Source organism: Lichenostomus cassidix, chromosome 6, assembly GCF_008360975.1.
Source record: "Lichenostomus cassidix isolate B80296 chromosome 6, HeHo_3.0, whole genome shotgun sequence".
In the NCBI taxonomy this organism is placed as follows: domain Eukaryota; kingdom Metazoa; phylum Chordata; class Aves; order Passeriformes; family Meliphagidae; genus Lichenostomus; species Lichenostomus cassidix.
The window spans coordinates 6505271-6520510 of record NC_139487.1 but is presented as its reverse complement, the minus strand read 5'-3'; the positions used below and the strand labels follow the sequence as shown (position 1 = coordinate 6520510).

The 15240-nt window shown below is 39.7% G+C and overlaps 1 protein-coding gene across 2 annotated transcripts in view; it reads right to left on the bottom strand.

Moving 5' to 3' along the window:
• Positions 1-15240, bottom strand: part of SHTN1 (shootin 1) — a 52258-nt gene that overhangs the window by 36423 nt on the left and 595 nt on the right. For both annotated transcript variants that reach the window (XM_085064740.1, XM_085064739.1), the window contains exons 2-3: positions 8918-8970; positions 2454-2514 (exon numbers count right to left, since the gene is read on the bottom strand). In XM_085064740.1, the coding sequence (XP_084920866.1) occupies positions 2454-2514; positions 8918-8970 (114 nt within the window). The remainder of the gene's footprint in view (positions 1-2453; positions 2515-8917; positions 8971-15240) is intronic.

Sequence of the window (15240 nt, the reverse complement as noted above, 5' to 3'; positions counted from 1 at the left end):
TCTCTTCTCCAAGTGTGCCACACCAGCTGCTACATTTAATTTGAGAGAGGAAAAATTTCAGGTAGTACATGTCCCTATCTCTTCTGTTTTTATTCTACCAAGCCCTAGGAGTTTTGAGCAATGAGATATTTTGGGCTGGATAAGGGAGCAATGGAGATACAGAACTGCTCCCATTTTCCAGACAGGAATCTAATGGCCTCAAGCAAGGCTAAAGTTAGGAAACAAGGATCAGGCTCTCATGGCAGAACTAGAGATTACTCTTGGTTCATTTAAACTTAATTAACCTGCAATTATGATTAACTCAGGGGAAAAAAGTCTTTCCAAATTAAATACAAAAAATATATTATTTCCTAAGTCCGTCCAAAGTTCTTATTATGTCAATATTAATATTCATAGAGAAGCACTAAGTGGCCTGAAACATCTCTAACCTTGACGGTTTTTTTCAGGGGTAATAATAATCCGCAGCAAATGCAGGCCAACCAAAAACCACTTAACTAATTAGTAGTTGCAGTCACCGAGAAAACATGAATCAACACTGTTATTACAAGTGGCACATTTGAGTGGCATCTAATTATGACTTGATGAGCACGATACTTGCATTATCAACATTACTACTGCATCCCATCAGGGACTAAAAGCCGCTGATGGCATTGACTGCGAGAAACTCCCCCTCAATGGTACTGCAGCACCCAACAATCTCCTTGGCAGGGGCACCCTCACTAAATGACATGTTAAGCGTAATTACTGGTAGACATTGTAAATAAACAGGATTGGAAGTGAAAATTGTACCAAGTGCATAAGACACAATCTGACACATTGGAAGTGGCAGCCTTAATTGAGAGTTTCTTTGACTGCTCAAGATCATTTCAACTGCATTTCTCGGAGGACAGTGATTATAACTGTGGAGACAGACGGCATAATGGTATCAGCACTGCTGACAGAGCAGTGAATTAAATTGTATCTGCTGTTGTGTGAAAGCCTTGATGAGAGGTACAGATCCTTAGTGGTCTTATCATTATAACACAATGGTCATGTTGTCATCAACCTTGCTGGCTCCAATTGAAAAGAAATGATTGTGTGTTGAAGCTTTCCCCCCCACCACCACCTTCTATCTCTTGTGCTCAATAGAACCAATTTTCAGAGAGCTATGAAATCACGCAATAGGGCCTAAAATGCAGCTGCTTGGCATACAAACGGGGCCCCATTAAACTGGAATCACACACAATATGTGTTTATGCCAGGAGAACAAATAGAAGCTGAGTACAGGCCAAGTTTATTCACAGACACAAAGCCAATGTAGCTCTTCATCAATATAATTGCCTTTTATATTGTCGTTTAAATAATGGGCTCTATTATTGCTTTAAAATCCTAATATTCCTGGCATTTTATCACTATGTTTACAAGGTATGTCCTTTAAAAATGTGAAAGGAAGATAAAAGAAACCTATAAAATCTTACAACATCAAATATTACCTCAAATTTTAAGTCTTAACTACTTGACATTTTCTGCCACACTCCAGTATTCCTCATATCATAACAAAAACAAAACAGGCAGACGTTTTTCCGGAGGAATCATAGTTCTTAGAGAACATTCTTGCTTCACAGAACAGTTACCTAAGATCATTTAAGGCAGCAGAAAATTCCTGTTGATTTTAGATTATTTTCCATAATTATATCACAGGAACTATTATAAAACAGAAGTGAGCAAATTCCTCTATTAACACAGTCACACAAAAGTACAGACCATGTGATTTCCTTCTCCTGCATTAACTTCATCCACATTTCTGATGCTTCATCGTGCAGTTCACTGTACTGGCACAAACCAGACATAACAGACCACAATCCCATTGTAATTGTCTCTTCTAAGGAGCTATTCCACTAGGATACTTCCACTCCCATTAGATGTGCTTTGTTGCTTCCAGACACCATAGGGTTTCAATAGAACCATTACCATAAAAGTGTAAAACTGAGTATTGACATTCTCACAGCCCAGACAAGATAGAACTTGCTCTAAAAATTACCACAGGAGAGCAGTTCGTCCTAAAAACGTTTACTGGTGTGTCTAGGCTTAAAGTACTATTACTCCTTGATAAAAAAGATTGCCATTATTATTATTAGGTATCTCACCAACCACATCAAAACCCACTCACTTCAAAGATGTATCATTCCAAAAGTCACCTGCAGAATCCAGGTGAGATAGAGCCACATTTGCACCACTGTATTTTCACCACTTTGCACCTTGAGAATGTCTACCTGTGCCAGAGAGTACAAATGTTGTAACAGCATTTAGTCTGGCTACGGGCAAAGTCTCAGTGGATTAGCTACTTAAAAAACAGCTCTGAAGGAAAAACAGTGAGTGGACCTTAATCTCAGCATTAACACTGCTGTAGAGTGTGCAGAACTATGTTCATAATTGTCTACATCAAGAAAATCCCACTGACATTATCAGCTTACTTTTCTGAAACTCCTCCAGTTTTTTGACAGCCTCATCTCTTTCTTGCTTGATTTTGTCACACTGTAGGAGAAGAGAAATTCGAAATTAAATGCTGATCCCAGTTATTTAATTAGCAGTCAGTCACAACATGCAAAGTCAACCAAGATCAATTGCCAGCACAGTAATGTACAGAAGCCTATCAAAGCATTTATTTTTCCTTTCAGACATGTAAGATCGATGGAAATTAGGCATAAAAAATTCATTACTCAGAGTATCTTCTAACCAAACTGGCACACTGTACTTGATTTTAGGTTCCAATTCAGAGCGACTCTGAAAATATTTTAAAGAGACACATTATCCAAAACTGATATAAACAGTTATACATGTTACACCAACAATAAAAGCAATACTCTGCATGTCAAAAATAGGTTTTAAGTCTAGTTTCATTAACACATACAGACTCAGAAAAGAGGCCTACATTTCTGTACCTACCATGTGCAAGGAAAACCTCCAAGTCAATCATTAGGGACATGCTGTTTAGTTTCATAACTTCATGAGCAAAGCTTCAGCTTTGCAGAGAGAAAGACACTCATTTTCATGCTTTAAGGAGTTCCCATCACCCCAGTTTTATTAATTTTGTGGTTATTGCTGACACTACACAGGCCTGCAATTACTGATCTTATGATAGAACGGTTTCTTCAAAGAGAAAGAATAAAACAGATGCTGAATAGACTCCTCTAAGAAAACCCATTCTGTAAGTAAATGAAAGAACTCAAAGAAATGAGTAAAATTCACAAGAGACACAGTGAGTGATTAACCACAGTGTGAAAAACACATGACCCAGGGGGAAGTATGACTGGCACACAAGGTGTCTTACACACACATCCTTCCTCACATGCGGCTGGGCATGTTCACAGCAATAAATCAACCTAAGACCATGAGTTAACTTCTGGAAGGGATCTGTGTGACTGAGCTCCTTACAGTGCAACTCCAATTACAAGGACGCTGGCCACTGGAACAGAACTGGGGAAAAAAAAAACCCACCCTGAAATAATTTTGCTCGATTTTCAGTTTTTCCACATGAGGAGCCACTTTGAGTTAGCTGGGAAAGGAAGCCTGCTGTTCAGCAACAAGAAGGGGGAGAGTCCAATTCAAAGGCAGCCAAATTCAAGAGAACACTTCTATCAGCTACAGAAGACCTTGGATGAGACCCAGAGAAGGATCTGCTCTTGGGCAAGGCGAGGATGGCACTGGTGTTGCCTCAGGGGCAGCTGATGGCTATCTGTGGGAGCAAAAGGAGCTGCACTCAACAAGCAATCTCTCTTCCTGTGGCACTGGGCTGATGAGGCTTCAAGGACAGGGGGTGAGTAGGGGACAGGTCAGTCACCAGCTGCTGAAGGAGCAAAGACATGCTGAGCAAGAGGCGCCAGACAAGAACTCACCGATTCCTGAGGCCCTGTTAACCAAGAACCTGTTAAGAAAATCTTGCACAAGAGAGGTGGGGAAGGGAAATGTGTGCATGAATCTTGCTGCTCACTGCCCTCCCTCCATTTCCTCAGCAAAAAATTGTGTTACCTTAGCGGCACAAGTGCAGTCTAAGAGCAGAAGGCAGTGAAAGATGCAGAAAGTATCTCTGGTTGTTCCTGCAGAGCACAGTTCTGCTGCAAAAGGGGAATCCGTGTGAACTGCTGCCTCCTCATATTTCCCAAGGCACACACTGGAGCCTCACTGACTTACTTCACCCACGGATTTTTCTGCACACTGCAAGCTTTCAGCCCACTGCACATTAAATGAGCAAAAGCCTTTAGTGCTCAGTTTATAAACCAGGAACATTAGCATTTTAAGGATCTCATCTGTTGCCTGTGGAAGTCAACGACACTTTCCTACTGATGGAAACCTTGATGTAGAGGACATAGCACACTCCCTTATCCCAAAGACAGCAAAAACTCCTTTTAAAATCCTCCAGGCAGCACGCTGCAAGGCATAGCAGCTTTCCCTGCGCAGTGAAAGGGGAAGTTAAATGACCTATTCCACTTCACCTCGAGTGCTATTTGCAGAGAGAGCTCCATTTGGACCACGGCAAGCTGACTATTCTCCTCATAACTGCGACATTTCTCTGCACAATCAGGGTCTCCAGGCTTGGGTCTCTGCAGAGCAATTCCTGCTCCCAGTTGCAGCTTTCTCAATACTTTCCTTTTGCTGCTACTGTGCTTCAGAATGAAAGAGGAGGAAGAAAAGGAGAGCGGGAGATTGCTGCCCTTGCTGAAATGATCAATGGAAAGCACTTTACCTTCTGTCTTGCAATCAGAGACATGCAAGCAGAGCTGTTACAGGTCCTCCCAAAAAAACACCCTAGTTTATCTTCCAAGAATTAGAAAAAATTGAGATTTTCTTTAACTAAACTGTTTCAAATTGGAAATTTACACAAACATAAAAAGCCTATCAATTATGTTTCATCATAAAAAACACTGTCACCCTCTAAAATAAATTGACCTTACCTTCAAAACTGAAACATTTAAAAATCAAAATTTAGAAGTATGAGCTGCTCATAAAATCCTCCACAGAAGTCTTAAAAGTTCATAACCATCTCACTTCTCAAAAAAGCAATTTGAGTAATATATAATAGAATCAATAATGGCCAAAAGTATCACTGTTCATAAATATTAAAAGGCAAACAGCATTACATTACTATAAAATCTACTGTTCACTTTCCACAGTCAAGCACATGCAGCTGTTGAGGAGAAAGATCTCCTATGTATTTACTAAGCTTCCCTGGCTCTGTAATCCAGAGTACCCTCAAATAAAAATATAAAGGTTTGTAACTCCAGGACTGCCAGTCAATTTTCTGTTTTTAACTTAATTTAGTTAAGAGTTCCAGCTTCTCTGAAAAGGAAAATAAGCATTTATTCTGTTTTATTTAGTATATCTACTATTAGTAATCTAATATTTATACCACCATTTTTCCACTTTAAAAAACCCCAACAATATAAACAGAAATACTGCAGTCCTGAACTGGCTATAGGAGTCAATGATAATCTCTTAGCAGTAAAAAGATATTGCATCTGTATTTTTAGAGACTAATTAATAGTCCAGTTGCCAAAATTAATTTTGTGAATAACTCCATATATTCTTCATCTTTGCACACAAAAGTTTGGAATATTTGTTGACCCCACTCCTCTCAGATTCTTGCCTTCTAGGTACCCAACGTACAAGGCAATACTTTAATTTCTAGTTTCTTGTCTACCAACAGCCTTCTTTTCTGCCAACTATTTTGCACATAAGCTCCCACAGACGTCAGTAAAAAGCCTTCAAAGGGCAAAAACAACAGGGAGACTGTTCAGTCCAGATATTAAGATGCAAGAAGTTTCATGTAGTAGTCATATAGTCAATTAAACCATTGCTAAGCAACACAAGACACAATTCTTTCCCATTTACACACACAGATTGTGAAATGTATGCAGATTTAATGCTTGTTCTAAAAATGTGAGTTTGGTCCAGTGCTCAAAAGTATCCAATGACATCTGTGATACTCCCAGAAACAATGAGCATGTCATCAAGGCAGAATCCCTTCCCCATTCCCCCTTGGTGACAAAACATATCATCCACTCTATACATGTGCTTTAACAGAGCAAACACCATGAATGATATATCAGAGACAGAGTATTACACCTACTGTTTTGGATAGCTGTCTTGACTTTTTTTTTCCCCTACTGGCAGCATGACAAAACACTGTCAAAACCAGCGTTCAGAGTCATTTCTGTCTGATTAGCAAGTAGTCAAATATTTATTCATGATCTGACTCTGAATATGTCAGAACCGCATAATATCTTACCCACATTTGTGTGCAGCTGAAACGTTAGTTATCATTTTTGGGGGGCTGGTATGAATGTTTTGTTGTCTACATCAACAAAAAAGGTGACCTAAGAGACGTAATCTGCCAATATCATTTTGGTTCCATTGTTTCTGAAAGTATTTAAAAGCACTAACAAAAAATGTCTGTGGAAACGTTGTCAGAGACTCCACCAGTGGTCTCCAAATTGGCAGTTTTGCAAGGCAATGAGGAAGAGATACTGTGGATCAAAGATCTTGTATTTTGCTCCTGAATTTTCATGGTTATTAGCATCCTTTTAAAGCAGCAGTGCTTTGAACAAAGTAACCCACGTATAAGTCTATTTACTTCCTAATCTTAAGAAAAAATATGGAACAAAGAGAATAAATTTTCAAAAATTAAAATTTTATCTTAAGTTAGCTGTCCATTATCCAGAAAGCTCCCTGTGTCTGATGGAAACTAGGATAATTTCTGCATGCACAGCTCATCCTTCAGAGCCCCACAAGTATAGTAGTGACTTAGAAAAGTATTCCAAGTGTGTCAAAAGCACACACACACAGTCTGCTATTTGTATCCTCTGTGGTACTTCCCACAAAGAGTCTGCAAGTCACCTTCTAAATAGATTACCTTCTCATCCTCCTGTTGATGCAATTATGTGACCACAATTGATACAGAGGGAGCCATTTGCTTACATTCACAGTGACACAGTGGCAGAAACTGGAACAGAAGTCACCCAGGACTCCCCAGACTCACAGGCATGGATAGTCTGTGCTACAATTTTCCAGCAGCAGGTTTGATCCTGCAAAGCACAATCTAAGACACAAAGCAAGAGATGCTAATGACCTTTAGGATTAGTCTGCCCTGCCATAACACAAGGAACAGTTTCTTCCAGTATTGGCACTGGAAACAAATATAACCATGAACTCTGTATCAGCAGATCCTTTTTTTTTTTTTTTGTGGAAGAAATACACTTAGGGCCTCACACTGAACCACTTGAGTCCAAGCACTTAAACAATTAACCACGGCTGCTTACGCAAGCACACCGATTTGCAGGATGGAGTTTTTGGATAGAGAATACTTGCGTAACAACAGAAAATCCAGCCCTGAGTACATGTTTAACTGATTTGCTCTGCTGGGAATGTAATCCCCATGTGCTCAGGCTTGAAGGATTTTCAGGTATTATGCAAATATTCTGAAAAACTTCATAGCAGCCTTCAAATGAAACACCCAGGAGTGGCTAGAGATATGTAACAGCAGGAAAGAAGTCTTGTGAGAGAGGAGAGCAAGGCAGAAAGAAGAGCAGAATGGAAGAAACAACCTCAGAACATCTCATTCCACTTCAGTTACAGAAACAGAATGTTTTATTGAAATTTCCTTTGAAGAAAAAAAAATGTAGCTAAGGGAAAGTCTCCCCATTCCTCCCTCCCCAGGCTAAACAAAGCTTTTCTGAAGAAACACCGAAGCTGTTATGACCTGGGTTCAGGGCAGAGCTGGGGAGCCTGTTTTTCATGTGTTGTACACATGTCCTGGCATGGCACTCCCCACATGTGATAGCAGCCAACAGCCAGCATGGGATAAACTAAGGAAAGAGAGCAGGATGGCAGGATGCTGAAATCACTTCCAGATGAAGAAGCTCCCAGGCTGCAAAGGGTTTGGAGACTGCAAAAGAAACCTTCCCAGGTGTTAAACATGCTCCTACATGCCTCCCTCTCTGCTGTCAGGGACAGGATTCTGGGCTGGATGGAATCTTGGTCTGACTCAGTTCTATTCTCCTTTTCTTCCAAGCATTTCTTCCAAACAGCAAAGACAGAGGACAGATTTCCTGGGATATCCAAGACTCTGGTGAAGGACAGCAGAATAAAAATGCAGCAGCAAGCAAAGTAAAAAGACAAGGAGAATAGTGGATAGAAGGGAGTGAAGAACAATATGTTTATCTCAGTGGAAATACGCAACTGCTGCTGAATCATAAGTGAACATAACTTTTAGATTTTCTTTAATAATGAGAAAATAGTTAAGGACAAGGTCTTCTCAATAGAGCCTTGAACTGCAACATTTATAACTAAAAATGACCCTTCCAAAATGACATCAGAAAAAGCTGAATTAAACCTACATGTCTTGGCAGGCTAGAGGGATTTGAAAACTAACAGGCTTCTTACATCTTCAGCTCACTAATACTGGAGAAAGGAGAATTTTGTTTACAATACAGTGTAGCACTTAGTCCCCTGCATTCCTCACTACCTTCAGAAATCATATTCCTACATTCTGAATGCTCAGAAGGGCTCAGTGAGGGAAGCTGTTCTACTTTTTCTTTTCAGTAGGTAACTCACCTGCGCAAATGAAGCCATAATAAAACAAGATTTAGAGCAAAGAGAAACAATTTTATTTAAACACATGAGTAGGACTATGCTCACATTGGAATCATAGGCAAACTTAGTAAAGCAGCAATCACTTAAAATATATTTACAGGAATTTTTGTGGAGTGGGATAGCCAGAATAGTTGTGGGAGGTGCATTCACTGCTCCTTAAAACATAGGTAAAAGTAATACTTAGTATGTAACAGTGAACTCAAAACAGCAGCCAATAACCTGCCACAGTCAACAAGGTACTCTGGTATTTAGCATTTTAGTAATAAATGTATAACTGATATATACAAACCTCCTCTTTCGTTTTCTTATTTTCTGCTCTAAGCTCTTCATATTCACCAATAGCTATAGAAGAAAAAAAAAAAGAAAAAAGTTAATATAGCAGTACCTCTTCCCAAATTAGCACCCATTTTGATAAATTGGAAAATTCTTCTGTTTGTCTACACAGACTTCTTAAATAACATGGGTCATAAACTTCATTAATAGCCTATTAATATCCTATGAACTGGATATTGTTCTAGAATTGAAGCAATTAGGAAGTGTCTGAAAAAGATGGTAGCTCCCAAAACAATCAATTTTTGATCAATGTAGAGTTAAACAATCTTATTGATTGAGTTCAAAAATGACAAGGTGAATATACTGGTTTGCAGTGACCATTTCAAACCCACACTGGCTCAGGTTACAGATCAATCCTAGAAAGCATGGTTAATGCAATATATGGGTACCTCCAGAGCAGCTGATCCCTGACACTAATAAAACCAGAGTCTCCCACCCATCCCTTCACTTTGTCCCCACTTCTTATGTACCCAAGATTCCTATCCACCTCCCATGCTCAAGAAGGAGGAAAAAAAACCAAAACCAAACAGGTAGATGAACAAACAAGTAACCATGCTGGTGAAACAACGTATTTCCCACACAGGAACACAAAGGCTATGCCTCTTGATCACTGCTCCACTGTCAACCTATTTCCTGTTCCCTTCAAGAAAACAAGAGAAGAGACTTCTACCATCCAGACGCAAGAAAAGGAATGAAAACTGTAACAATAGATATAATTCAAGTTTCTTCATACTTGAAAACTGCTCGTGTTTGCTCACCTTTCAGGGAAAGTCATTCTTGCTATTCAGTACTTTACAAATGACTGAAAAATGTAAATACAGATTTGCCCCACCTTCAACAGCTCTATACACATGCTCTGTGAACAGAGAACTCTGAATCATTAGACCCTAAGGAGAAAATAACAGAATATTCTGGGCTACAGCTCTTAACCCATCCAAAACATATTCCCTGCTCTTTCTCATGGTAAAAGTGTAGAACACCAAAACAGCCAACATGACTGAACACAGCATGTTTCTTCACAACAATGACCAATTTTTTCACCAACTACTCACTCCACAGCTCAGCTGGCCAGAAGAGATTGTCCTGAAAACATGTATCAATGTCCTTTAAAATAGGTAGATAACTTTGTACGCAGAAGCTCCTTTAATTATAAGTCTTTTGATTTTCAGTTGTGATCCTGTCTCCTGAACCTGAATTTGCTAACAAAATGTAAGTATTATCTAAATTAGATGTTTTATATATTAGGTACTTACTATGGCTAAAAAGCACTTATTACTAAAACAAGGCCATAAGGGTAAAAGTATATAATGACTATAATTCACAGTGCACAACAGAAAAGACACCTTCATTGACACAGAACGAGGTGGTGACTCTTCCTACTCTTTTTATTAAAAAAAACAACAATCAACCGCATTCCTAAAGCTGCATATTAAAAAACACAAATTAAAGAAGAAAAAAAAAACCAAACAAACTTTAAAAATGCTAGATGCATATACTTCAGCATTTGTATTGCAAACCAGAGTGGCCTTCAAGCAGATTGAGAGCCTTTCCATGACAAATCAATAAACAATGCCACTCCCCCATTTCAAACCTACTTATTTAACCAAAAACTCAGTAGAGCTGTCAAAGGCAGCAAGTGTCATTCCACTGTTTATGCTTCCCATACCATGAGCCTGGCATGTCTTTACTGGTACAAGCAAAAGAAAGAGCTTACAGTGCAAGAAGTCCTCTGCTCCAGATGAAACAAGCTATCCTAATTAAGTCATTTTTTATTGGTAGAAGTAAACTAGCACCTGGCTTTTTGGATATATTATTAGAGACAGAATTACCTCTGTCAGCACCAGAAGCTTTAACGGAATTGCTGCCATCACATTCCACCTCATGTACATGGAATAGGAAGAATCAGGCCAAGAATGTGGTGCAAACTCTCCTCAAACAATAATGGTCTGCTACATGTACAGTGTGCACAAGACATGTGAAGTGCTGGCAAGAGTATAAACAAAAGCCAAAAGGGATAATTTTTTCCCTTGTTCACCATTTTAGGTTCAAAGACCCCTTTTGCTAAATCCAGGTGATCACTATTTCAACAGGATGCAGTATGATAGCACCAGCCATGTGCAAACTAGTTTCCAATGGTGCCACAGAAGCATTTTTAACATCTCCTTCTGTAAAGGTAAATGTATGGGATGGCATTACACTGATTATTTTACAACGACTACAAATCTTGACTATGAAAATACAAATTTATTATCAGGCCTAGAGCTTACATGGGCAAACCAAGCTTTTGGTCACATATCAGCTGCAATTGCTGAAACCTGCAAGGCTCAATTACCAAACAGTTGTTTTAAAAATAAACAAATAAAAATCACCTGTGTAAGTACACAAAAGTAAGTGTAAGGTACAAATACTGTAAGTCAGCTCCTGCATCTGTGTTCCCATATGCCTTGATTTTACTTAAATCTGTGAAAGTGTGTACAAATAAATTTAATTAAACCCCCAATTTGCATCTTGCAGTCTTACAGCTTCCCTGGAAAAACAGGGCAGGAAAACTAAACACCACTGCCTGATAAACACCAATCACTAAGTTCACACCGAAAGATTTGCCTTCACAAGTTTCAAAGAAAAGTTTCTTTGAAAAAAAGACAGGGTTCAACACAAGAAACTGAAGTGGGAAAAACATTTAAACTCTAATACATTCAAGCAGGATGGGCTCTGCTTGGAAATGATGGCTGCTGTGTATGAAGATATACAGACAGGTACATGGGGAAGAAATAAATCCATAGAGCAGATGACTACAGAGGGGAATACAGCAGCCAACAAGGTGTCCTAAGAAATTCTTCTGGCCATAAAAATTACCCATCTGCCACAAAGAAGAATAAATTTGTCAGACCACATTAAGAGCTTGTCAATATATACTTAAAAGGTACTGCTCTGATATATTGCTGTCAGATTGGCAGTCTAGTCTGTTCCTTAGAAGTTATATGATATTCCCTTATTCAAAGGTTCTGACATTCTACAGAAACTTTTAAGAGATCAAATAAATCATAATTAAAAAAAAAAAAGCATACAGAGCCACAGTGCTTGGGACTAGAGATTGGAAATCATCACACTTCATCAAATCCAGCCAACAAACACAAAGCAAGGTTAGACTTTTTGAAAATGAAGAAAAAAAAAATCCAGGCAATATAAACACCTTTAGTATATGTGTGGTTAGCAGCAGTTGCTAACCACTGTAATTTAGCAAAGTGACCAGAAATGTGGCTATGACAGTGGCAGTGCTGATGTGTAATTTTAACTATTTATAACTCCAAACACTTTGATCACTGACTCCTGTTTTCAACTGAACAAAAAAGGGACTATTGTGGAAGATGACTCTCTCTTTAAGGGCAAGGTACCAGCAGTGCCAATAAAACCAAAGACAAACAAGGCAATCTTCCAGGTAGATAATCAACTACTGTTACGATTCAGCTGTTAGTTCATTTTGCTACCATTCCTCAGGTTCTACAACCAACCACTAATAACACAAGGTTTTGCCAAATTGCCTTTTTTTGTTTTAAGTTTTAACCACAGGCATTTTACAAGGGCCAGTTGAATAGAAGTGTGCATAACTGGAAATATCACTTAAAGTACAGTTAGGCAATAGTAATGTTTATAGTGGATCTGCTTTATTAAACTAAGGCATTTCAGAAAACTGTTAGAGGATTAAAGCTCAAACAACACCTTTATCCTAAATATCATCAATAAAGAGATCTTGTTTCTCCATGATGCTCACCCTAAACTTGGTAATGGAGCAAGCTGAAGGATGATCAGTATCAGGTATCTGAGAATAACACACAGGACTTGGAAAATTCAGCATGAGTGAAAGATAAGCGTATCTTGCACACAGACGGCTTCAGTGTCCTTGCTGCTGCTCAGAGCTCTGCCAAAGAGCCAAGTAAATTTGCCCAAGCCCCACAGAGCTTCAGAGCTGCCACTGAGAATTGAGCAGGCGACTACAAAACACCTGCCTCAGGTTCAATCTACTGACCTTGGTTAGGAAAAGTATAAGCAGCAGTTGAAATGTGACAGCAGTGAGCCACAGACACTGCTATCTGCCTTCCCCTCTACCTATGGCAGCAGTTCCCACACAGTTCATTCACCTGCTGTCAGGCAAGTTTCTCAAGATGAGAAAAACACATCCTTGAAAAACGAACCAAGGAAATGGCTACTGAATGAATTCTTTTTGAAACCTCTCCAAATCAATTTGTGTTTTTCAGAAACCTGACTACATGCCAAAACATTGCAGTTATCTGAAGCCATACACAACTCCAAATGAAACAGGTAAGTCTGTATACTCATTACCCCAAATATTCAGATCCAGCAGATCCTTACAGCAGTGGTATTTATTTCCAAAAGATTACTGTTATCTACATCTGAAAGCAATAATGAGGAAAATTAAGAGACTATTTAACAGAGCATCCTAAAATTACTTCAGTAAAGTTGGTTGTATCTAAAGTAGTCTTGTTTTGTTATCAATAAGAATGGAGGAGACACTATTCAAAATTACAGCATATAATGACTAAGCAAACTTACCTACCTACAGTAACAGTATATTTTATTTTACTGTTAATTTCATTTATCTCATTACCTTTCCATTGCTTGTGTTTTTTACTCTAGGCACCTCAGACTTGTCAGTTAACAAAATTTAACAACTAATTTAACTATGCATGCTACATATTTTTTGCATAGTTTTGATGCAAAACAGAAGAGTATTTTAATTTTTTTTCCACTGGCTAACTTTTGGCCTACATAAACCAACTTTCTCACCAGCCATGCAATCCCAAAAGCATATGTTAGCCTCAGAACAACACACTAGAACTCCTGTGTTTAGTGATGAACATCCACAAGAGCAGCGCCTTACAGGACTGGGTCTGCCAAGTACATCTTCTGTTTCAACAGCTCAGATGGATCTGGGACAGCCAGTCCTCAAGTTACAGTAACTTTCCCTTGAACTAATTCCTCCCATCCTGTAAAATTTCCTTAGACAATAAAGGATACCCAACCCACTGGAGGAGAAGACTTTCAGAAAACAGAACTGAAGCCCTGCCCTGAAGAATTTTAAGAGGCTCAGTTTTCTATAAAAATAACCCCAAGTTGTCTTTTTTACAACTGATTAGTCTCATTTTAACAACTGAACTTCTGGCACAGAGAACTCCTCAGGAGGCAACAGAACTGGAGGGAAGTAGGCAGAGAGCAAGAGAACCAGATTTTGAGCCTTTTTTTTTTGGTTCCAAATTATCAAAACACACAGCTACAAGATTATCATTTTACACCCACTGAATCCTTCCAAGGCAGAATCTAACTTGTGCAGCTGGCAGTCTTGAATTTCCACAGCTAAGTGTACAGGAAAAACCTAAAAAGTGCCAAAGCAGGTCACAAACAGTCCAAAAATATCTAGATTAAACTCGGTTAAGAGAAGCTGCCGCTATACAGCCAAGGTGATGGAGCACACTTACGGTCAGAATGAATGACAGAAAAATGGCACTGATCACACCCCTGTAATTTCACTGTTTTACACAACTTTGTCCAATAGCTCCTCTCCAAACAGCTCCTTCCAGGCTTGCAGGAGACCAGGAGAGCTCAGCTGTGAATTCCAGCGTGGCTCCTTCACACCTCCTCCCATGAAGCTGTGATACAGCAGGCAACACTGACCCATTGGTGCACACTCACAAACATGTCCACAATTCAAACAGATCTTCAGACATTGCCTACCTGATTAACTAAGGCTGCACCTTTGCTGGATCAGCCTGGCTCAGGGACAGACTGACCACAGGGCAGTTAAACAAACAGCTTATGAACACCCCGAGCTCTTTCCCATGTGCCTTCTTGTAGGAGTAAATACTAGTGTTTTAAGTTTCGGAGTCAAACTGCACACTCATGCAATTGAATATCCACAATGCTGAAACTCAGGACTTTTCTACCAAAGCACCGAAAGTGACTCACACACGGCACCGAACCAGCCCAGGATGGAAATACAAAGGCTCTGTGGAAACTGAAGGTGCACCAGGGCTCGCCCTGAGATACCAGCGGGAAGTTAGCTCGCTGATGGGGACTGGGCAGGCAGGTGTTGGATGGGGCGGGTTGGGATGGGATCCCGCAGCGCAGAGCGGGACACGGGACACGATGGCAGTGTCTGTCACGCCCGGAGCTGTCCGGTGCTGCGGGCTCAGCGGTACTCGGGCCGGGGCTCGGCAGCAGCTCCCCGCACAGGCAGGGCAGGGCTGAGGCACTCAGGGCCCA